The sequence below is a fragment of the Oncorhynchus gorbuscha genome, linkage group LG16 (assembly GCF_021184085.1).
Source record: "Oncorhynchus gorbuscha isolate QuinsamMale2020 ecotype Even-year linkage group LG16, OgorEven_v1.0, whole genome shotgun sequence".
Classification (NCBI taxonomy): Eukaryota; Metazoa; Chordata; class Actinopteri; order Salmoniformes; family Salmonidae; genus Oncorhynchus; species Oncorhynchus gorbuscha.
Genome location: NC_060188.1, coordinates 17,589,487 through 17,615,053, shown reverse-complemented (window position 1 = coordinate 17,615,053; position 25,567 = coordinate 17,589,487). Strand labels below are relative to the sequence as shown.

At 43.0% G+C, this 25,567-nt stretch overlaps 2 protein-coding genes across 2 annotated transcripts; one reads left to right on the top strand and one right to left on the bottom strand.

Moving 5' to 3' along the window:
* Positions 1-320: 320 nt before the first annotated feature.
* On the top strand, positions 321-2,167 carry LOC124000711 (transcription factor jun-B-like). The gene is given in 2 exon segments (XM_046307283.1): positions 321-1,176; positions 1,179-2,167. Coding segments are annotated over 2 exon segments (978 nt in total). The 5' UTR covers positions 321-680; the 3' UTR covers positions 1,661-2,167.
* A 10,745-nt stretch (positions 2,168-12,912) lies between these two features.
* On the bottom strand, positions 12,913-20,250 carry LOC123998714 (riboflavin-binding protein-like). The gene is made up of 6 exons (XM_046303810.1): positions 20,085-20,250; positions 19,121-19,328; positions 18,861-18,954; positions 18,534-18,662; positions 18,308-18,404; positions 12,913-14,560 (listed from the first exon to the last, which is right to left on the bottom strand). The coding sequence occupies exons 2-6, from the start codon at positions 19,281-19,283 to the stop codon at positions 14,195-14,197; spliced, it is 849 nt and encodes a 282-aa protein (XP_046159766.1). The 5' UTR covers positions 19,284-19,328; positions 20,085-20,250; the 3' UTR covers positions 12,913-14,194.
* Between the last annotated feature and the right edge of the window lie 5,317 nt (positions 20,251-25,567).

The window sequence follows — 25,567 nt, the reverse complement described above, 5'->3', positions numbered from 1 at the left end:
ACTGTTCACTTTTCTTGCCTTCATGAGCCTGTTAACGATAGGTTTACAATCAAAGTAGTTCCTGGCAATCGCGTCATAATCATGACGTTACGTTGTTGGGCGTGCACAAATAGTTTCTATCCAATCAATTCCCTTTGCCAATCTTGACAGCATACATGTGGGCTGATTCGTTTTCCATCGCCAGTGCACCGGGTGGGAGGAGATTTTATTAACGGACCAATGGAATAGTCTAAAATACACAGACTACGCTCACCCGTGGCACCGGGCCATGCAACACGAACTAGCCCAATGTTTGGTGTGTATATAAAAAGGCATGTTACAAGCTGCTCACTCAGAGTGAATTTATCATATAGAACAACATACCCTGAACGCAACCTTATGTGTGGGTATAAAGGTTTTTCTTTTAGAAGGTTGAAAAAGATCGCTCAAGACATTGGACCACGACAATACTGCGGTCATTCATCCGTTGACAGCCTTCGTGGACCACTGCTCTGTTCTACATCTTGGATTTTCCCTCACTTTTAGAAGTTAAATTCTTTTTAGTTTTGAACTTGGGTCATTGCTGAAAAAGAGGGGTGCTTGCGTTGATGCGCAGGCCTACGTTTTGCTGACACCGTCATTTGTTGACCAATATCCTGAGACTGTTTAAACAACTGGTAAGCTCACTTTCCTACGACTTTATGTCTACAAAAATGGAGCAGCCTTTTTATCATGACGACTCTTTTACCTCGGCTTATGGCCACTCTGATGCTGGATTGCACGACTACAAACTCCTAAAGCAGAATATGAATTTGAACATGACAGAGCCATATCGCAACCTCAAGTCTGACTTGTACCAAGCAGCGCACCAGGACGTCGGGTCACTGAAGCTTGCTTCCCCTGAACTCGAAAGGCTTATCATCCAAAACAGTAACGGTATAATTACTACTCCCACCCCAGGCCAGTACTTCTACAACCGGAGCATCACTGATGAGCAGGAGGGCTTTGCGGAGGGCTTCGTGAAAGCCCTGGACGAGCTCCACAAGATAAACCATATGCCCATGGCCCCGCCCAACGTGTCTATTGGAGCGGGTGGTGTGACGACCTGTTCGGCGGCGGCCTCTAGTGTCTTCGGCTCCTCCCTGCAGCCCGAGCCTCCAATCTACACAACACTGAACGCTTATTGCCCAAACACTAACCCTCTTCTACATCCAGTTACCCCAGTACCACTATCAACTACTTACCGCCGCACCACCAGCAGAGCCATCACCCACAGACGTTGACGCACGCGTCACACCCCTTTCAGTACTCTCTACCTGGCGCTGGGGTCCATCCACAGCGCCTTGTGGCTTTCAAAGAAGAACCACAAACCGTCCCTGATCTACACAGCAGCGACGGTTCCCCACCAATGTCCCCAATCGACATGGAAAACCAAGAGATAATCAAGGCCGAGCGGAAGAGGCTTAGAAATCGATTAGCAGCAACCAAATGCCGGCGCCGCAAACTGGAGCGCATCTCCAGGCTGGAGGACAAGGTGAAAGTTCTGAAGTCGGACAATGCTGGGCTCTCCAACACAGCGAATGTGCTTCGTGAACAAGTCGCCCAGCTCAAACAGAAAGTCCTGACACATGTTAGCAGCGGCTGTCAGCTGATGTTGACGAGCAAAATGGAGGCATTTTAAATGGAGAGGCGAGGGCATTACGCAGAGAAATTCATAATTTAGAAGTGACAACACTGGAGGAATGTTCTACATGAACCGCACTGGAGGAGGCCATATACCGGCAGGCTATTGTTGGTAATGACGATACGGCTGCAGGCTGTGTAGGCTGCTCTCATTTCGGGTAAAAGACTGACAAATGGTACTTCCGGATGCTGGACACCGCACAAGGGACCATATATCCATATACATGACAACAGGAACAGCATCCAGACTGAACATAGACACTGACACTGAGTGACTAGAAAAACAAACCAGAGACCACTTGATAGGCTGGTTTTGATACCTAATCAATGGAAATGTTATGGTATTGTTTGTAATTTTGCATATCGTCATGCAATGCTGCATTCATTAAATGTTTAAGTTATTGTTTGCCAGGTTGATCCTGACAAATTAATATTTTTGTCATGTTTACAATGTATTTTTTATTTGTGCGATGTATATTTAAGTAAAGTCTCATGTTCAAAACGATTTTGGCTTCATGTTTGTCTATTGGTGTCATTATGCCATTCATGGTGTTTGATAAAAAATGCGACATTGAAACTATATTGGTCGTTGAAGTATGATGGCTATATGCGCAGAGGATTTACTGAAGTCTAGTGTTATGCATAAACAACCACCTTACGCGTGTGAATCAAATGGCTAGTTTTCATTGAAGATGGGTTTAGGTCATGCTCCTTTACAATGAGAGATTCGATGCTATTAGACTACATTCAGGCCTTCATGTCCAGAACGTCAGCGCGTTACCTTTTACGCACAGCGTGTCCATATAAGGACTCTTCTGGTAGAGATTACGTCACTGTGAGCGAATCTTTATGGGAACTCCCGCCTTCCTCGCAAATTGGTTTCATTACACTTTGTATCAATAAGATGGTTTGGCACAATGGAATTTCCAATATTATTATTGAAACTACCTGGCGCATAGGGTCATTAAGTACTGAGCTAAGGAGCATAACAAGGATAAACTAACTTTGACCAGATATGGGCTTGGCACAGTCATAATTTCGCAAGGGTGATCAATAAATAACTACAAAGTTCAGCCACTAACTTGACTATTTTAAATTACAGTATGTTGTATATACATTTTTCATATGGCATGAAGTGGTCAACCACTAGACAAAAATATTCAGTCGTCCCATATTCAAGGTGTCTGTCCTCAGTCCATCAATTCTCTAGTTGAATCATCTATTTGTATAAAGACTTATGGCCACCAGCTCATTCTGGGCACATTGTTTCCCATGATGCCTAGCCAGGGTAACTTAACATGGTGGTTGCGTACACACCACAGACAGTTAAGACAGATTCGGGTCTTTATATTTGAATGAGTGCACATGGAAGTGACAGTGGCCTTTGGAATGCCGGGGGTGTTTAAAGATGCCACACCGCTTGGCAGAACAGTAGAAGCGAGTGGGCATCTGGTGTGTTAGCGCATCTGTGTGTATGGATGGGTTGAGTTGGCATTGCCAAGGACAAGAACATTGTGGCGACATCAGAAAAATATGTGAGGCCCTATTCTCTTTGAATTGAGTCAGGGATATAGGGAAAAGTCCCAGTAAAGTCGAGTTAATTGAAGATTAGTCATCATACATTATCTTCTTATCCAAACAGTTTTTTAAATTCAAGCCCTTCAAAGTTGGCAACAGTTGCAACTCCTGTTGTTTTGCGGTCTTTGGCAGACAGTGGAGTTATTGAGTATGCACAAGCTGCTCTCAGAAAAACAGGAGGGGAATTCTGTCCTGTTAAGCAGTTAATGATGTAGGCTACAGCAGCCAGCTAGGCAAACAACCCAGCCAGCCTGCTCTCCACATCCTTCAGCACACTTGAGAATAAAATAAAATAAAACCACTTCAAAAGAATCGCTGAACGCTGGGGTTTTGACACACTTTCTCACCTCAGCTGTTTTGGAGAGAGGTTAACACTTTAAAAAAAAATGATGCCCCAATATGGAAAATATCAGCTACGACACCTACGTGTATTCCATTTGTGTATCTTTCAGTTGAAATAGTCCTACTAGTATTCATAAAAACAAGTGCAGTTTCCACCATTTCAATGTTTTAGTACAAAAAACTTGTGTAAGATTTAATTATTTTGATTTTGTTATAACACATACATAATTAAAATGTGATAGTCAAGAGCTAAGGTGTCCTAATTTAACACTTCTCTTTCCTATACCAATTTCTTGTACTCTTCTATTGTTTTCACTTCTCGACACATTGGTGGGAACGTAAATGTTCCATTGCCAGATGGAACAATGTTTTTTGGATACTTGATTTCTCAGATCCCACCAAGGGGGAAATACATAAAAACATGGTGTTAACATGGTTATTTATGTATAGGCCTACACAACATGTATAAATACACACGCACAACCTGCCCATTTCAGCTTCTCGCTACCACAGTCCACAACCAACCATGTCTGTGGGAATATCTGTGATGCAAGTGATGACGTATGAAGATCTGGGGTGGGTTTATTTTCCTCCCCTCTAGCCCCCGTTCACTCCTACGGGCCTCACTCTCTCGCTCCATCTCCCACATTTCTCTCGCATCATACATATTCCTCCCACCTCACCATGGCCATCTGAGCTTCTTTCAATAATTACATAACTCATTTCCGAGACATTTAGACCTACGTAGGACAATGCAGATTGAATGGGATTTTGCATGCTGAATGTCTATCTAAAAGGCGACATGGGTCTTCAATAGGAATAATCTAAAACACTACTACAAACTTTTTCCATCTATCTCAAACCGAGGGAGGTAATCCCATAATCTTTTAAAGACAGTCAATTTGTGATAAGTAGGAGTCTACATAATGTCTGGTTTCTCAGTCCCATGTGTCACCAGAGGAGTGAGTTAAGTTGTAATAGAATGGAGGTGATATGCAGTGTACACTGTGCAGCTCACCATGAATGACCTCTGGAACACAGGGAACAGATTATAACCTCTTCTGAGACATGCAGGGTTCACTATCACCCTGGGAGATACAAGAAGCAGTTTCGTCATAACAAGTGGGGTCATTCAAAAATAGAGAATGTTTATAATCTATTACAATATAAACTCTTTAAAAGGGCAACTACACTTCCTGATCTGGCCTCGTTTTTAGATTACCATAGGTTAATTAAGAAATGCCAGCGGCCATGACTGAATTCAAAACATGAGTTGATATCAGGGTGTGGTTTGATGTGGGTGTCTTGTGTGTGTGTGTTCGCAGGTGGGAAGAGTTAACCAAACTATTTTGCCAATTAGCGGACTGTCAATAAATTACACAATGTAAATACAAATATTTTCATGTTGTACACCTGTTAGTTATCATCGTGTTTTACATTTTTGTATTATCATTTCTACAATTTATAGTTGGTTTGAGGTATTTAAGTCATTGACATTTGCAGCTATTGGATTTTTTACATATTGTCCCATGTACATTGTGTAATTTAGCCATGGTCCCTAACTAGCCCCATTGGTACAGCATATCCAAAGGCAACCCAAGCACAGGCATTACAATCTGGTAACTTGCAGCTGCACTCCGAATTAATGATTACTTGTGTACTGCCAGCTGTGGGCAGGATTGAAACAAACCCAACCTTAATTTACATTGTGATGCAATCACGACCACAAGTCCCACAAAACTCAGTTTTAGATGAGACTATGACCAAAATGATCCTATTTACACATTACACTAAATTTAGACAACAGACTGAATGTTTATGACTCGATGCCACTTAGGCTGTTTTCTAAATAAGAAGTTGTTTTTTAGGGGCAGTTGCTCTTTAAAACGAATTTGTTTTTATTGTATCAATTAACAAAACCTATACAAAACCAATGTGTTCCAGAAAAACAGTGACATTGCTTGTTGAATATGTGCATAGCACCATCTAGTGGTTAGTAACTAAAGCTTACTATTAACTCTATACCAGTGTTTATGTCATTTTCCAATATAAAAATACTGAATAAAATACTTGGTTTTAAACTATATTTTCTTTAAAAAGGCAAAAGCAACTTCCAAATGCCTCATCACTACAAACAAAACTAGAGAACAATTTAGCTAGAAATTCTGTTTTTTTCTTAACACCCCTGTTCATACTCACATGGCACGGTTTGAATTGTAATCAAAACAAATCAAATGTTATTTGTCACATGCACCGAATACAACATGTTTACCTTACAGTGAAATGCTTAATTACAAGCCCTTAACTAACAATGCAGTTTTCATAAAAATATGTGTTAAGTAGAAGTTAGATAAGTTAAAAATTAAAAAATAATTTGAGAACAGCAGTAAAATAAGCCCCGTGATGGAATCAACATCAAGCCTAATACACAAATGATATATACTTTTCAAGAACTCTCACAAAACACATCCTCACTGACAGTGTAGTTGACACAGAATCAATGCGATCAGCAGACTCAGTCAGTCAGCGATCCAGCTAACAACAGTAAGTGCTCAGTTAGTACCCTGTATAGACGTAGCACCTCTACGGAGATGTGGATGGATCAGTTCTGTTTGGAGAAAAACTCCTTGCTCTTCTGGATGTCTGGGACGATGGTGTCTCTCCCTGGTCTCCTTCCGGCTGGGCACACTGTAAAGAGAAACAAGTCACACATCTGCCCTGTGACCATACAGTGTATATCAAACACATTTGCTCACTAAATGTACTGTATATTCTAATAAGAATAGGAACTGAGGTGAAGAGGGGCTAGAGGTCAAGTAGCACTAGAGTGCATACAATGGAGGTCTATTGGTGTCTAACAATATGAGTCTCCTGCCATGTCCTAAGATGTCAGCACATGCTACTCTAAATCCCCAACCTGCTCTCTGTCCCCTCCTCCTCTTACCCTCTCCAAACTTGTCAGTGTGCTGGAAGGCCTGCACCAGGCACAGTGTCTCATCCACAGAGCACGCTACTGGCAAGTCATTGATGGGGATCTGCCTCAGGATTTCCTTGTCACCAATCAGAAACAGACCTCTGGACAGTAGTGTCATGACGTTGGCCTGGGGGTAGGTTTATGACAGTAATAAATACTCCCCCCCCCCTTTTCCTCTCTCTACCCTACTGATGTTACATTTTCAAAACCCTTGGTTAACATAGATATTCTGGGAACATCAGAAGGTGGGGGGAAATTAACTATATTCTGGTAATCCGACCAATTGAACATATGCAGTGGTACTAATGAATATGATGTCAGTTCGGTTGTCATCTGAGACATTCTCATCAATGATAAGATGACATAAACTCTACAGTGGAAAGTCTACACATCAGAGTTATCGGATTCACATGGAATTGTTGTTCAATGTAAATGTTTGAATATTAAATGATTTGTGATGGGATGAAATGTGATTTTAGCTTCTAAAATGTGAGATTTGGGTTTTCATAAGGTGAAGGGACATGGGCTATAAAACTTTTCAGACACGCCCTCCTCTTCCTTCCTATATAAAGCCTTGACGACAATATAACCTCCTGTTCCGAGGATGTGAGGATGACGGTCCGATGTAGAATGGTTAAGATAATAACTACAGAACGAAGCCAACATCAGCGTGAGCTTTGGTTAGAAATGGTATGAACTTTGAACTCTTATTCACTACAGAAGTGATACCTCCTAGCCGTTGAGTTAGCATCAGGCGCTGCAAACGAGGGTTTGGAGGAAACAGACAGAGTATCCTGTCTACCCCACAACAACGTTACTACAACGGATTCAATTTAACAGCAGAGACATTCTTCAAAGGACGAAGGACTCGGTTGGGCAACACGGCCTTCCATCTACCACCAACCTACCGAACCCCAGCTCAGAGTAAATATTTATTGCATTTTCCTTTTCCAAATGGGCAGTCATTTAGAATGCATAAGATACTGTATTTACGATAGCACAGCTTCGCCCTTTGTTCCTCATTCTTCCTGCTCTTTCACTCAAACCAAGCCCCTTTTCTTTTGTGTAACAAGCTGTCATATATGTTCCGCCCGTTAGGGACGTTTTCCTTTATGGCGTAATTTGTAATCAAGTTATGATTTAATTATGTGTAATTCTGTGTGATTAGTTAGGTATTTAGTAAATAAATAATTAAACCCAATTTTGTATTGCTGGTTCAACTTGTTAGCCAGGGTTCGTGCAGATAACCAAGAATTTACAACTTTCAGATGAGACTGAATTAAGATGACGATTAATATTGACTGCTATTGATGTAAAATATTACTAGGTCTTTAAGAGTTTATTCGGAAGATAACAGCTCTATAAATATTATTTTCTGGTGCCCGACTCTCTAGTTAATTACATTTACATGATTAGCTCAGGTAATATTCATTATGGAGAAATGATTTTATAGAATAGCATGTCATATCACTTAATCCGGCATAGCCAAAGACACGACAGTAGGGAGGAAGATTAGAACAGGTAAAGGGTTGAGCATATAGACTAGGCCATTACTGCTGTCAGAACACGGACATAGTAATAAAGTTGATCAACAACTGACCAGTAACTAAAAGCTGAGGAGATGCAAATCCCGCGAGAATAATCTGTCTCAGCTTTCTGTAAGTGAAGAATTTGATTGACGTTATCAATCGCGGAAAATGAATATCACAGAGTTTCTAAACCCAGACACACAACATTGCGAGACTTCCGAGAAAATGACCACGCAGACTAGGCGGGGGTTTGAGAAGTCAATGAGAGAACTAAAACGTTCTTCCTTAGTTGTTAATTTTCTAAATCTGAAGGCACAACCTAGATTCGAGTCAATGTCTTAAGTAATTTAACATATTATTACCTGAACTTCGTGCAAGTGTCGAACTGACACATTTACATTTTCGTCAAAAACATCTTTATATTCAAGGTGTGCCTTTGAACTGACGGCATGCACATGCGCAGTTTGGCGCGAGAAGAGCGTTAGACCCGGTTTCTGCACATGAGTTTAGCTAGCAAATGTCGCTATGACATCGCCTACCAGCGTGATCGGTATTTCTGTTGGAGAAGTAGTTTCTGCCAATCTTCCTACTGTAGGTTACTGTCTTTTTGGGGGATATGCCACACTCATCCTAATCGGTACTAGGAAACTCGGAAATCCGACTTGCTGATTCGTTGAACGCAACACGTCTATAACTACAACTACATTTAACAAAAATATGAATGCAACATTTAAAGTGTTGGTCCCATGTGTAATTAGCTGAAATAAAAAAATACCAGAAAACCTCAATGCCGCACAAACAAGTCAAGGACCGGTAGGATAGTCAGTTTTACGAGGGTATGTTTAGCAGCATGAGTGAAGGATGCTTTGTTGCGAAATAGGAAGTCGATTCTAGATTTAATTTTGGATTGGAGATTCTTCATGTGAGTCTGGAAAGAGCGTTTACAGTCTAACCAGACACCTAGGTATTTGTAGTTGTCCACGTATTCTAAGTCAGAACCGTCCAGAGTAGTGATGCTAGAGGGGCGGGCAGGTGCGGGTTGATCGGTTGAGGAGCATGCATTTAGTTTTACTTGCATTTAAGAGCAGTTGGAGGCCATGTAAGGAGTGTTGTATGGCATTGAAGCTCATCTGGAGGTTTGTTAACACAGTGTCCAAAGAAGGGCCAGAAGTATACCGAATGGTATTGTCTGCGTATAGGTGGATCAGAGAATCACCAGCAGCAAGAGTGACATCATTGATGTATACAGAGAAAAGAGTTGGCCTAAGAATTGAACCCTGTGGCACCCCCATAGAGACTGCCACAGGTCCGGACAACAGGCCCTCCGATTTGACACACTGAACTCTATCTGGGAAGTAGTTGGTGAACCAGGCGAGGCAGTCATTTGAGAAACCAAGGCTGTTGAGTCTGCCGATAAGAATGCTGTGATTGACGGAGTCGAAGGCCGTGGCCAGGTCGATGAAGATGGCTGCACAGTATTGTCTGTGTCTTTAGTTCAGATTATTTGTTTTAAAAATTCTATATGATCTATAGGCTTAGAGAGCTTCATAAGCCATTTATTGAATTGTGTTGTTTGAATAGTGTGAGAAGACCACAACATTGGTGAGAATCACAACATAGGGTACAACATCAATTCTAGCTCTTAAATGCATATTTCGGTATTTTGGCAGAGTCAAATGAACTCATGGATACCATTTTTATGCCTCTGTGTTCAGAATAAAGGAAGTTAAGAGGTAGTTTCGCACGCCAATGCTAACTAGCGTAACTAGTGTAAGTCTATGGGTATCTGCTAACATGCAGTAGCCTATATTGGATGTACAATTTTCAATTGCAGTACTATTTCATCTGCAGTTATTATTCGGTTATTTGTTCTGTTACCAATAATATTTAGATGTTAAATGTGTCTTCTGTTACAATTATTGTGTCTCATCTTTGAACTTTTAGGACAGAGACTTCAAAACCTTATTCCATATGATTTATTTTTTTGACTGTCTTTTTTTGTTGCCATTTATGAATGTGTAATTCAATTTGTTTCTATGGACAAAAGTAGTAAAGGCCAAATTCAATATCAAATTCTTAATCAAATAGCAAAATGATCCATGGTATCAGCGGCTTAGACTTTAAGAAATAAAGCATAGACAGGCCTAATGATTTTGAACAATGATTTGACGAGCAATGTATTCTACTGCTGGAGTTCAATGACACTGCCCCCTAACAATATTTTTAATAAAGCGCACAGGGGAAAAAACAGGCCTGTCAGAACTTAAAGACCCACTGTGTAAAATGATATAGAGCTACAGATAACTGCCAAAATAAAGGAAACACCGCCAACATAAAGTGTCTTAATAGGGCGTTGGGTCACCACGAGCAAGAACAGCTTCAATGCACCTTGACATAGATTCTACAAGTGTCTGGAACTCTATTGGAGTGATGCAACCCATTCTTCCACGAGAAACTCCATAATTTGGAGTTTTGTTTATGATGGTAGAAAACGCTGTCTCAGGCGTCACTCCATAATCTCCCATAAGTGTTCAATTGGGTTGAGATCTAGTGACTGTGGCGGCCATGGCATATGGTTTACATAGTTTTCATGCTCATCAAACCGTTCAGTGACCACTCGTGCCCTGTGGATAGGGGCATCGTCATCCTGTGGGGTCATAGCTATGGTAGACAAAATAAGGACGTGCCCAACATTTTTATTCATGACCCTAAGCAGGTGGAAAGTGTTAAGTTCCTCTGCGTACACATCACAGACAAACTGAAATGGTCCACCCACAGAGACAGTGTGGTGAAGAAGGCACAACAGCGCCTCTTCAACCTTAGGAGGCTGAAGAAATGTTACTTGTCACCTAAAACCCTGACAAACCTTTACTGGTGCACAATCAAGAGCATCCTGTCAGGCTGTATCACCGCCTGGTACGGCAATTGCACCGCCCTCAACCGCAAGGCTCTCCAGAGGGTGGTGCGGTCTGCACAACGCATCACAGAGGGCAAACTACCTGCCCTCCAAGACATCTACAGTACCCAATGTTACAGAAAGGCCAAAAAGATAATCTAGGACAACAACCACCCAAGCCACTGCCTGTTCACCGCTACCATCCAGAAGGCGAGGTCAGTACAGGTGCATCAAAGCTGGGACCGAGAGACTGAAAAACAGCAATCACTAACTCAGTGAGGCTGCTGCATACATACAGACTCATATCACAGGCCACTTTAATGAATGGATCACTAGTCACTTTAAACGAAGCCACTTTAATAATGTTTACTTATCTTACATTACTCATCTCATATGTACATACTGTACCTTATACCATCTACTGCACCATGCCTGTGCTGCTCATCCATATATTTATATGTACATATTCTTATTCCTCTCTTTAGATTTGTGTGTATTAGGTAGTTGTTGGGGAATTGTTAGATAGTACTGCACTGTCAGAACCAGAAGCACAAGCATTTCGCTACACTCGCATTAACATCTGCTAACCATGTGTATGTGACCAATATGATTTGATTTGATGGTGCAATGTTAAATGCTTAATTTAACTAATTACCACACCTATGTGAAAGTACCTGCTTTCAATATACTTTAAATCCTTAATTTACTCAAATATTTCCATTATTTTGGCAGTTGCCTGTACATTCTGTTTATAATCTCTCTATAATGTACTGTACATGGGCAGAAACAGGATCTATCAATCCTAGGAATTATACAGAAGAAGGAAGGGATGAGAGTGTGCCTTTATAATGTGCAGGAGAATTGGAGTGGGTGGAGCAGGCTGTGTTTTGCTGTCTATCCTTTAGGCAGCAGAATTGGAGAAGGTGGAGCAGGCTGTGTTTTGCTGTCTATCCTTTAGGCAGCAAAATTGAAGAGGGTGGAGCAGGCTGTGTTTCGCTGTCTATTCTTTAGGCAGCAGAATTGGAGAGGGTGGAGCAGGCTGTGTTTTGCTGTCTATCCTTTCGGCAGCAGAATTGGAGAGGGTGGAGCAGGCTGTGTTTTGCTGTCTATCCTTTAGGCAGCAGAATTGGAGAGGGTGGAGCAGGCTGTGTTTTGCTGACTATCCTTTAGGCAGGAAAATGTCAAGTAGTACATTGTGGTATTATTGATATGACTATAATGACACACAACTTTATTGTATTGTTTGTATTAGCCTCCTGCAAGTGCACACACACATTTTATTTATTTGACTTGACAAATAATAATATTAAACTTGACAAGTCAGTTAAGAACAAATTCTTGTTTACAATGATGGCCTACCCCGGCCAAACCTGGACGATGCTGTGCCAATTGTGCGCCCCCCTATGGGACTCCCAATCACGGCCGGTTGTGATACATCCTGGAATCGAACCAGGGTCTGTAGTGACGCCTCTAGCACTGAGATGCAGTGCCTTAGACCGCTGCGCCACTCAGGAGCCCCGAAAAAAAACCACACACCCACACCCACACACACACTGTGTGGTCTCATACTGCTAATTTGAGTGGGGCATTATTATTTTAAAACAACCATATTGAAGGCTGGTGGTGTGGTGCCTTTGTAATTTGAACAATACATACAGTATTTACCACATACTATATTTATTCACTCCCATAATCAAACTGTCAAGCTGTCTGCCAGCTTGAGCTGGAATGGTGAGAACATCAGAGGTGGACTGACCCTGCGACCATGTTTGGTGATGACATCATCCTTAAAATACACAGCGTTTTTATCCTGAGGTGACAGGTCAAACGGTTAGATAGTGCTAAATATGGAGAACACAGAACACATATTTGCTATGTCTTTTGATCTGGCAATGGCTCTAATAACAACACAATAGAAAATACCAATGGAATGCGTTTGAAATCCAGTGTTTATTGAGGATGTCAAGAAACAAAAGAACCCCAAATAGGTATTCATGTCACACTCAGACAAACAGGTTCCCTTTTGGTCCTCCCTTCTATAGACATTCTATAGAGTTTGGCTCTAATTCTACTTCACAGCATCTTGAATGGCATTGCCTGAATAGAGTTCTGATGCATTATCATACTAACACAAAAGCCTTACTGGCATGAGTCATGTTTCTACATCAGCAGTCTAAGTCTGTCCTTTGCGCAGATTCTCTTTCTGAAATTCAAGACTTCCTCCAGCTATATAAAATACTTCATCATTTTTAACAGCTGACTGACTCCTATGGTTGCAGGATGGCAACCACTCTAATGATGTGGCTGTGCACCACCATCACAAACACCCTACTTCCCTCCTCCACTATCAAACATTTCATGACAAGAAAACAGATTACGTTATATCACGATAGTAAAATATGCCAAGCATGTTGACAGTTGTACAGGTATGTCTAAAAAAAGGTGTGTAGGATTGAGGAATAGAGGAATTTTGGACGCTTCAGTATGGATATGTATATATCTCCTGTATGCCTAGTCTGATGGTAAAGTTACACAACTGCAGTTTAGAAACTACTGCAGTCCACTGATGGGTAAACACAACTCTACAGTATGATATGTACCGAGGCAGTCCCAGGCACCTCACAAGATGATAGATATTTTCATTTGTAGGCCTACTAATGTAGCTGCAAGACTGCATATGTTTATAATCAGCTTACATGACTGACAATTACATGCCAAACATTGATGGCGATCATGAATGGTGTCACCTGTTTTAGCAACTACTTTACTTTATTACATTTACTTTTACAGGGACAGTGGACATTAATCAACATTACTACTGTATAAATGTGCAAGTTTTAGCTAGCCGGCTCATTTTCAACTGCAGTCCCTGGGCCAAGTACCATGTAACAACAGACTGTAATACAACATGATGTCATACACTTTGATTGTAGCTGTTGATTGTTTAATCTTTCAGAATAATGTTACGGTCAATGTAACTATTCGTACATTATTTACACAGTGTTAAGGGCATGTCATGTCATAATGATTTATATGTTTGGTATTACTTCAAAATATGGTGCGTCTCTAAGCAACATTTGATTGATGGGTTATAATGGTGCGTAATGATGAGAGGTACAGTATGTGAGGTAAGGTTAGTTATAGGAGCAAGATATGACAACCCCAACTTGGGGACATAGCTACAGATTCAGAGATCAGATTCTGTCAGTTCATCTACAGCCCACTCCCACTACCCTCCACATCATCCACCACGACCGAGCGTTTCCGCATCACAGTGTTGCTCCTCCGCACCTGCAGGGGCAGTGTGGCAGACTTGGTCTTGGGCTGCTTGTGGCAGGGGGCACGGTACTGAGGCAAGCCACTCTTGGTGGTATCCAGCTCCTCTGGGTCTTCCTCCAGGGCCCTGAGGGCAGAGATCACCTCCCTGTCCGAGGGGCTGAGGGTCAGACATCCACAGGGACGTCCACCATTACCATTGCTAATACCCTCACCCCCCTCCCGTTCCTCCTCCTCATCCTCCACCGTCATGAAGGCGTCCCCCCACAGGCTCTCACACAGGTCCCGGCCGTGCTGGTACATCTGTGGTAGCAAAGAGCAAATCATTGGAGGTGTAGTTTGACATTAGATTCAATATGACCCTTATCTTCTCTGTGTGTTGCAAATTATACCTCTGATTAAGGCACTCGTTTTAATTGGGATAATTGATTACACAAAGATGTACCTTTTCTGAAAAAACAAAGCATTTGCCAGGCAGCAGCTGCCACTCCCACCTCTCTCTCACCCATCCATTAGTGCCCTCATCATACAGAGAAAGGCTTTTGGAGACATGGGGGACCAGCACACAAGGTCATGCTTCATCTGTCATCTAAAAGCCAGCTGATTGAGGGAAATAAATATGTTTTCCCCTTCACTTTAATCCAAATTCAGTTTTTAGGGCCAAAAAAAACATAATGAAGTCTAAGCCTACATTTCTCAGAAAAGCTTGATATTGGAAAAGCTTATTAGTAGAATGGTAGACACCGCGGGTCTACACATTTACAGATGTAGGATCTTAATTTGATCACTCTTTTTTGCTGAGAGTTTTCCTGTACCGCCAGCGGTGGGGGCTGTGCTTTGGCCAAGTGGGTGTTTTTTTTAACTTCCTGTTTGGCCCTGGCCCTCCCTCCCCCTATCATCGGATGGGGCCACAGTGTCACCTGACCCCTCCTGTCTCAGCCGCCAGTATTTATGCTGCAGTAGTTTATATGTCGGGGGGCTAGGGTCAGTTTGTTATATCTGGAGTATTTCTCCTGTCTTATCCGGTGTCCTGTGTGAATTTAAGTATGCTCTCTCTAATTCTCTCTCTCGGAGGATCTGAGCCCTAGGACCATGCCTCAGGACTACCTGGCATGTTGACTCCTTGCTGTCCCCAGTCCACCTGGCCGTGCTGCTGCTCCAGTTTCAACTGTTCTGCCTGCGGCTATGGAACCCTGACCTGTTCACCGGATGTGCTACCTGTCCCAGACCTGCTGTTTTCAACTCGCTAGAGACAGCAGGAGCGGTAGAGATACTCTTAATGATCGGCTATGAAAAGCAAACTGACATTTACTCCTGAGGTGCTGACTTGCTGCACCCTCGACAACTACTGTGAACATTTGAAAATCTTGGCCATGTTCTATTATAATATCCACCCGGCACAGCCAGAGGAGGACTGGCCACCCCTCATAGCCTGGTTCCTCTCTAGGTTTCTTCCTAGGTTTTGGCCTTTCTAGGGAGTTTTTCTTAGCCACCGTGCTTCTACAACTGCATTGCTTGCTGTTTGGGATTTTAGGCTGGGTTTCTGTACAGCACTTTGAGATATCAGCTGATGTAAGAAGGGCTATATAAATACATTCGATTTAATTTGAATGCAGATGAGCTTTCTTATTTAAATGAACTGATAACCCATTCTAACACACAATTATATTAACAGTATTACACTTTTCATGTTGCCTACTTTTGGCCAGATAATAGCTTAACCACAGCTCCAGCTACATTATGGGCTAAGCATTTAAATCCTGTTGCTGAATTATTATTTTGCTGTGACATTATAGGTCAAATTAAGATCCTATATCTGTAAGCTCTGATTCTCTGGGGAGTGAGTCATCACCACTTTGTAAGAAGTGCTACCGTTACAACTCTCCTCTCTCCTCCCTCTCCTCTCTCCTCCCTCCCCCTCTCCTCCCTCCTCTCTCCTCTCCCCCTCTCTCCTCTCTCCTCCCTCCCCCTCTTTTCTCTCCTCCCTCCCCCATCTCCTCTCCCCCTCTCTCCTCCCTCCCCCTCTCCTCTCCCCCTCCCCTCTCCTCCCTCCTCTCCCCCTCTCTCATCCTGTCTGTCTGAGGGATAAGAGATTCATCCCAATAAACGTCAACCTGCTGTTATCGCAACACAGGCTTGCCAGTCTGTGTGCATGTTAGTGCAGAGTCATTGCCCACTTCAGAACCAGTGTTTGAGTGGAGAGCGTGAAGAGAGTGTCGGTTTCCTTGTTGATGATGTTAAAAAGCCACAGAACATTTCTGTGGCCAGTGAGGCGATGGAGAGGAGCCAGCAGAGCTTACAGACGTTGAGGGAGAAAGCCAGAGAGGATCCTGGGAGAAGGGCCAGGGGGACGTTTTGATGGTTTGTACGTCTGTGTGCATGTACAAATGGTTTTGTGTGTGTCTAGCTTATGTGGGAATGCAGTATGTGCATGTGTTTGTTTGTGTGTGTGTAGCCTATATGTGAGTGCAGTAGTCAACGTGTAAGTGTGTGTGTTTCCGTGTATTTATTTGCAGCCTGCCTGTGCTGTGTACAGTGGCCCTGAGGCAGACTGAGGCATTGTCAGCTCGATAAGAGAGGACATGTGAATGGCTGAGGTGCAGTTAGATTCCCAATTCCTTTGTCTGATGAGGAATCAAACTGAACATTCCATTCTAACCTACAAACTGTTTACCTCAAACCTGTTTACTATCTTTGTTAAAATAATTGTTTTTTGAACAGCTGAAGATCATTCAAAGAGCCGTCATTAAAATGCCTGGACACAACTTGCTTCCAACCTCATTTGAGTTCCATTGCGTCAGTTGCTCTTAAGCAAAGGGTCAAACTAATGAATAGCATAAATCTGTGAACATATTTTTATTGTGTTAACAATATTTCTATTAGATGTGAGTTGTTTTGTTCAAACATTCTGACTCCTCCTTTTGGGGTCTTTTGAAGGTCTCCGTATAGCAGGACCCTCAAATTCAGAACAGCTTAACTTTAATTGAATGGCCTCACAATAATTACGTTTTTATTTGGTATATTTGTGGTTCCCTGACCTGCCTCTTCCACATAAACATATACACACTCCTGTCACCTCTCATCATCACATCCAACCACTGATTATGTGTGTGTGTGTGTGTGTCAGAGGGAGATGGTGTGGGGAGCTATAGGAGGATGGGCTCAGTGTAATGGCTGGAATGGCTGGAATGAAACCATTATTTTTTCATGTGTTTGATACCATTCCATTCATTCCAATACAGTCATTACACTGAGCACGTCCCCTTACATCTCCTCCCATCAGCCTCCTCTGGTGTGTGTGCATGTTTGTGTGTGACTGGGAGGTTCACAGTTGGTCCCAGCTGTGCACAAGCCCTGGGTCACTCTGCCTCTTTTTATATCCTCCTCTGTCCAGTGGAGCAGTACAGAGCAGAGCCCAGGGGCGGACTGGCCATCTGGCATTCTGAACAAATGCCAGATAGGCTGGACCATTTTTTATCACATTGGGCCTGTCTAACTTGGATTTTTTGGGCAAAATAATCATTATCTGGCTAATAATGGGGGCCTTGAGGAAAGAAATGGGCCGGTGTGGGGGCCTCAAATTAAAAACAATGGGCCAGTGTGGGGCCCTCAAGGAAAGAAATTGGCAGGTTTGTTAGAAATGCCAGGGCCAATTTCTGGTCCCAGTCCGCCCCTGGCAGAGCCCCTCCTTTATTCCACTGAGCCATGCTTTGTGTCCTTAACCCCTCACTGACCACTGAGACCAGCAGTACCAGTACAACTAACACTGACTCAGCTATACTACCATGATTATTTGCTATGCCAGGTGTCCTTGCATGCCAGGTTTCTCTATCTTCCTACAGCTCTATCATAAGAGACACAGCTGGAGAACGAGACTAGGACGGTTCTTAACTTCCTCAAAGAAACGAATCGTTGAGTCTAAATATCTCTTTAAAAAAATACATATATATTTATAGCAAGGTTAAAACACAGCTCAACACAGCATTACAGCCAACTCAACATGGCTCCCTCCCATGAGACTGGCTGCTGCCCATCCAATCAACAGCCTACCTGCTGATACGGCACACAGTTCCCAGTGCAGTTCTGTCCTCTGGGGTCTCTGGCCCAGTTACGAGCACATGTCATGTCCATCCGGCAGGCCTCATACCTGAAGAAAAATGTTATGTTGCAATGACCAGATGACAGATCAACATGTAATACTGCTGGATGATGTGATTAGCGCAGAGCCTTCACTACAGTTTACATTGGGGACCCTAGATTATTGTAGTGAGCTCACCAGTCACGGCAGAAGCTGTGGCACAGTGGCACGGCCTGCATGGAGGACTGGAGGTGAGAGTGTGGCCAGCGGGCTGCATCAGGGGAACAACGGTAGAAACAGGTCACACGCTTCAGGAAGTCCTCACACCTGGTCATAGAGATGGATGAGAGAGAGAGAGAGAGAGAGAGAGAGAGAGGGAGGGTATACCACAGCATGTAACTCTCTCTTTGCTCCAGCAGTGCAATGGTTTTGTCTCTGTTGGCTATTGGCTTTGATGTGATAGATTGGAAATATTGGTTATATCAGCTAGTCATGATCAAAGGCCGCTGTAAATCGCAGACTTACTTCGGGCTCAGTTTCCCACACTTGTCCCAGGGGCTGTTCTTCTCACTGGTCATGGGATTAAGATCCTGGATGTCATCCTCTGAACAACATGCATCTGATGAGAGAACAGATATGGATAGATTTATGACCATGGGGAGACACCTCATCTCATAGGAGGATTGAGGATTTAGATAGCAAACTTCCAACAGCAATTTTCTCTCTGTATCATGGTTTGACCGATGCATGTTGTTGTCTTTAAAAAGCACAGTGCTCTCACTCACTCTCAGCATAGATTGTGCACTCTTTCAGGTGAGGTTCCTGGCTGGGCGTGGTCTTCTGTCTACCGTCCTGTAGACACGCCCCCTCCAAACACAAAATGCGACCAATCAGGGTAGCCGCTAAATATGCACAGACCAATGGCAGGAAGTTTGACGTGATAGCCATTTCTTCAACCTGCGATACGTTCAGCTAGCCGGCTATAATCAGGACCTTGGACAGCGGAGCGGGAGACAAGCGGGTTCAGTGAACCATACAATATGAAGACCAGTTTTTTAAATAATGTGACATTTGAATGTTTCCCTATTGCCTATAGCACTAAAGAGAATGTTTCCCTCAAAAAGGAATAAGATCAACCACCACTGATCAAAAACTGTGTAGTCTGTCCGTAACATAGTTTGAATTCAATGACGTGCCGTGGAGCATCTAGAGGTTCAAGGATTGGTGTGATGTATGACACAGCCCGTGAAATCTTAAGCTATAGCCTATCTAGCCATTGGATAACGCTAGGCATGCATAACAAAACCTGATTAAATCCTAAATATGGTATTTTCTTATGAACTTCCATTTAACTATTTTATAGAACACGAGTTACAGCCATGTTTAACACATTTCAGAGTTTACTAATCGCGTTGTTAGATGTATAACAATGTAGGCTACTTATTGTAGGTCGTCTGTATGTAGGCTATCAGCTACAAACCTACAAATGACTGACTTTCTTTCAGTAAAACGATGACCATACCTGACAAACTCAACTATCAACTAATAATTTCACAACAAAATAATTAAGATTTGAACAAATGCAAAGATAGGCTACTGTAAACCATGTTTGATTAGCTTTAAACAAAATAACGGCAATGGCAAGATTTAACACCAAAACATCCCAACTGCGTAGTTTGCAATCTGTGTCCATATGTTTATTTTCCACTATCGACAAAAATACTTTACTCCTCGCCTGCCTTAGCCTACCTGTCGGTGGGAGAAAACGTTTTCCTTTTGATTCTGCTTGGTCTTGTGCGACGTGTCTCCTCAGCTTTGGAATCGTCGTCGAATCAGCACCACTCTACGCAGCTCTTCCTCCGGGCTGAATGCTTGTTATGATCTCTTCTTCCCAGGGGCAGCACGACAGTTTCTCACTGGTTTAACTGAAGGACATCTAAGCCCCTGGCCACCTCCCCCACCTCCTCCTCCGACCTCCCGCTTGCTGGTAATCCATATCACACACACACACACACACACACACACACACACACACACACACACACACACACACACACACACACACACACACACACACACACACACACACACACACACACACACACACACACACACACACACACACACACACACACACACACACACACACACACACACACACTAATTTATATCATATACATTAGAAAGATATGTGTGGAGGTATTCCCATCCAGTATTGTATCATGTAATATGATTTGGCCTGAGCATATTATGTCCAGGTAGTGTCATTCTGTATGAAACACCAGTTACTGAAAAACACCAGGATATGATTGTCATTGGATTCATCAAATTGATTGGGTCCTATATGAACATGTTGGCGCGGCGTTGTCCTTGGTATAAGTGCATCCTCCACAAGTGCTGAGTCACCTGTCCTCCCCTCCTCCCACAAACCCAGAGGTCAGGGCTTTGTGTGAAGGGGAGGTGAAGGATGAGATTTGATACTGTATGATATGCTGAGAGCATTGGAATACATCTCCCTTCTGACAACCATTGCCCCACAAATAACTTCAATCTGCCACTTGCAGCAAAATCCGCACTCCATTTATTTTTGCAATGAGCCATACATTTGTTCCAATGTTTTGATGTTTGGGCCTGTGTGACCTACTGTATGTTGGTGAAAATAGAGATCCGAACAGACACTTTGCCCAGTGCTCATCCTGTCCTGTACTCTTGTCCTGTAATCTCTCACCCCCTCAGACCCGGGGTGCCAACTAATCCCTGCCCCAGACTCCCTGTGTCGTCACTAGCCTTTTGGCCTCTTCACAGCAGATGGAGTTCCTTGTGGCCTAGATACGATTGCCTAAAACCAAGAACCTGAAATTATATAACAATAAGATATGACAATGAGATATGACAATAAGATATGGCAGTAAGATAATGACATTCTGATCCATTGACATTATTGGGTTTGGTAGCATTGGTGTGCAATACCTTGAGTCTTATATAAGTCCATTGTACAGTATTGAGTTCAAGTGTATTCATAGAAGAAAAGGATGGAGCTTCATGGAGCAATAACACATAGTAGACCTATAGAATGCCTAGATTCATATCATCCTATAGGAGGAGGATTCTACAGATTTGCCTCACATAAGCCCAAATTCATCAGACAGTTTCATAATCAGGGGATGAGGTGGCGAGGGGCAGACAGAAACAATTTCCATTTGGCTATTAGAAGGTGAATAATGATATCCTTTGTGTGGGAGCTATTCAGGGACCAATGAAATGGGGGACAGAGATTTGCATTGCTGTGAACTGTTGTTTTTAATTAACCGCGAGGTTGCCGGGAACCAGTCCTAGAGTTGGCAAACAGTGTAACGATCCTTGTTGTCTCGCTAATTGCAAGACATTCTTTGCTTTGATCCACTGACCCATTTCTTAGGCTTTTGTTTTCTGATTGGTTTAAGAGTGGTGGAAAACTAAAGGGTAAGACAACTCAAAATACTAATCTCATAGTCCCCCTTTTGAATTTCCAAACAAATAAAAAATATTTGTGTAGTCTGTGTTGCTTTGCAGAGGCTGTGTAGTGTGATTATGTAAGCTAAGAGAGGCGACACACAATCTGACCTCTCACGCAATGACAAGTGAAACACAGACGGATTGGAATTCCTTGCCAACAGAATGTGGCCTGAGTATTACTTCCTGAAGACTGGACCCTAGAAATAATCTGAAAAATATTATGTGAAATTACAGAATATTGATAGCGTTACTGTCACACCCTGACCATAGTTTGCTTTGTATGTTTCTATGTTTTGGTTGGTCAGGGTGTGAGCTGAGTGGGCATTCTATGTTACATGTCTAGTTTGTCTAGTTCTATGTTTGGCCTGATATGGTTCTCAATCAGAGGCAGGTGTTCGTCATTGTCTCTGTTTGGGAACCATATTTAGGTAGCCTGTTTGGTGTTGGGTTTTGTGGGTGATTGTCCTTGTTACTGTCTCTGTGTTACTTTGCACCAGTATTAGGCTGTTTCGGTTTTCGTGTTACGTTTATTGTTTTTGTATTTGATTCGTGTTTACTTTGTTTCATTAAACATGGATCGCAATAGCCACGCTGCATTTTGGTCTGACTCTCCTTCACATACAGAAAACCATTACAGTTACATACTTTATATGATCAAAAAAAGAAACTCGTTATATACAGTGACTTCGGAAAGTATTCAGACTCCTTGACTTTTTACACATTTTTGTAGGTTACAGTCTTATTTAAAAAATATGTAGTTTTTTTTACTCAACAATCTACACACAATACCCCATAATGACAAGACAACAACAGGTATAAAATGGTAATATCAAATTTACATAAGTATTCAGACCCTTTACTCAGTCTTCTTGGGTATGACGCTACAAGCTTGGCACACCTGTATTTGGGGAGTTTCTCCCATTCTCCTCTGCAGATCCTCTCAAGCTCTGTCAGGTTGGATGGGGAGCATTGCTGCACAGCTATTTTCAGTTCTCTCCAGAGATGTTCAATCGGGTTCAAGTCCGGGCTCTGGCTAGGCCACTCAAGGACATTCAGAGACTTGTCCCGAAGCAACTCTTGCCTGTGTGCTTAGGGTCAATGTCCTGTTGAAAGTTGAAGCTTTGCCCCAGTCTGTGGTCTTGAGTGCTCTGGTGCAGGTTTTCATCAAGGATCTCTCTGTACTTTGCTCCGTTCATCTTTGTCTCGATCCTGACTAGTCTCCCAGTCCCTGCCGCTGAAAAACATCCCACAGCATGATGCTGCCACCATCATGCTTCACCGTAGGGATGGTGCAAGGTTTCCTCGCGAAGTGACACTTGGCATTCAGGCCAAAAAGTTCAATCTTGGTTTTGCAAAACTCCAAGCGGGCTGTCATGTGCCTTTTACTGCGGAGTGGCTTCCATATGGCCATTCTACCACAAAGGCCTGATTGGTGGAGTGCTGCAGAGATGGTTGTCCTTCTGAAAGTTTCTCCCATTTCCACAGAGGAACTCTAGAGCTCTATCAGAGTGACCATCGGGTTCTTAGTCACCTTCCTGACTAAGGCTCTTTTCCCCCGATTACTCAGTTTGGCCAGGCAGCCAGCTCTAGGAAGAGTCTTGGTGTTTCCAAACTTCTTCCATTTAAGAATGATGGAGGCCACTGTGTTCTTGGGGACCTTCAATACTGCAGAAATGTTCTGGAACCCTTCCTCAGATCTCTGCCTCGACATAATTCTGTCTCGGAGCTCTACGGACAATTCTTTCGATCTCATGGCATGGTTTTTGCGTTGACATGCACGGTAATCTGTGGTGTGTGCCTTTCCAAATCATGTCCAATCAATTGATTGAGGACAACATCCTCCAGCATGACCGGTTTGGCGGTGGGTCAGTCATGGTGTGGGGTGGCATTTCTTTGGGGGGGCCGCACAGCCCTCCATGTGCTCGACAAAGGTAGCCTGACTGCTATTAGGTACCGAGATGAGATCCTCAGACCCCTTGTGAGACCATATGCTGGTGCGGTGGGCCCTGGGTTTCTCCTAATGCAAGACGATGCTAGACCTCATGTGGCTGGAGTGTGTCAGCAGTTCCTGCAAGAGGAAGGCATTGATGCTATGGAATGGCCCGCCCGTTCTCCAGACCTGAATCCAATTGAGCACATCTGGGACATCATGTCTCGCTCCATCCACCAACGCCACGTTGCACCACAGACTGTCCAGGAGTTGGCGGATGCTTTAATCCAGGTCTGCGAGGAGATCCCTCAGGAGACCATCCACCACCTCATCAGGAGCATGCCCAGGCATTGTAGGGAGGTCATACAGGCACGTGGAGGCCACACACACTACTGAGGCTCATTTTGACTTGTTTTAAGGACATTACATCAAAGTTGGATCATCCTGTTGTGTGGTTTTCCACTTTAATTTTGAGTGTGACTCCAAATCCAGACATCCATGGGTTGATCAATTTGATTTCCATTGATAATTTTTGTGTGATTTTGTTGTCAGCACATTCAACTATGTAAAGAAAAAAATATTTAATAAGAATATATAATTCATTCAGATCTAGGATGTGTTATTTTAGTGTTCCCTTTATTTTTTGGGGCAGTGTATAATTTAGGCTGTAAATTAAGGTCACAACAACCCGTTTGTAGAGCATGGCGCATTGGTTTGAAGCCCAACTGAAGCATAATCTAATGGCAAGACTCCCACCCTGTGGTTGTACTATGTTATTACACTTTGTAGGGTTATGCTCAGCCCGATGACCTCAAAAACACCTGAGGTCCATCAGGCCTTCATGAAGAACATAAAAAACAAACCATAAAATAGTACGTTAACATGTCATGCTCAATAGTAGGAGAGGGGTTAGGAGAGACACTTTTTAAATGGTTCAGTATAACGTTGAAATACATTGCTGTGTTAGTGCTCCCCACGAATTGGGAAGAGGCGCCCCGGGGTGCAATGTTCCAACCCCGCCTCTTGAAGTGGGTGTCGGAGCCAACGACGGATTGTGAGATGTGATCAATGTCTGCTCTCGGTGGTGGCTGAAGGTTTGTGGAGTGTCTGGACTGAAACGCTTCTTTCTTAGAGGCCTACCGGATTAGTAGCTCACCTGGCTAACTTGTAGACAGACACCTGTTCAGGACGGATGTGCTTCTAATGCTGCGTTAATGTCATGTCGGACTGATCGGAGAAATTACTTGTCAAATTCGGAGGCGTTGACGTGCTCGGGGTTCGGACAGTACGCAAGAACCATTCTCACGATTGACAGCAGAAATCGTGTTGACCGCGTAAACCATGTTTGTTGCCATTTTCAGTGGTGCATGCTGTTGGAAAGATCGCAGTCCAGACATCATACCATCATATATTGCCGCCTCTCCTTCCAGTTCTCTGCTGCCAGTGACTGGAACGAACTGCAAAAATCTCTGAAACTGGAAACACTTATCTCCCTCACTAGCTTTAAGCACCAACTGTCAGAGCATCTTACAGATTACTGCACCTGCACATAGCCCACCTATAATTTAGCCCAAACAACTACCTCTTTCCCAACTGTATTTTATTTATTTATTTATTTTGCTCCTTTGCACCCCATTATTTTTATGTCTACTTTGCACATTCTTCCATTGCAAAACTACCATTCCAGTGTTTTACTTGCTTTATTGTATTTACTTTGCCACCATGGCCTTTTTTGCCTTTACCTCCCTTCTCACCTCATTTGCTCACATTCTATATAGACTTGTTTATACTGTATTATTGACTGTAT

What these genes read in the sequence shown, in the direction of transcription:
- LOC123998714 (XM_046303810.1), bottom strand. Translation starts at nt 19,283, where the DNA reads ATGGCTATCACGTCAAACTTCCTGCCATTGGTCTGTGCATATTTAGCG. An exon ending in GTGCACAATCTATGCTGAGA is followed by an intron (nt 18,955 to 19,120) that starts GTGAGTGAGAGC and finishes TTCTCTCATCAG; the next exon opens with ATGCATGTTGTTCAGAGGAT. An exon ending in ACTGTGTGCCGTATCAGCAG is followed by an intron (nt 14,561 to 18,307) that starts GTAGGCTGTTGA and finishes TTGCTACCACAG; the next exon opens with ATGTACCAGCACGGCCGGGA.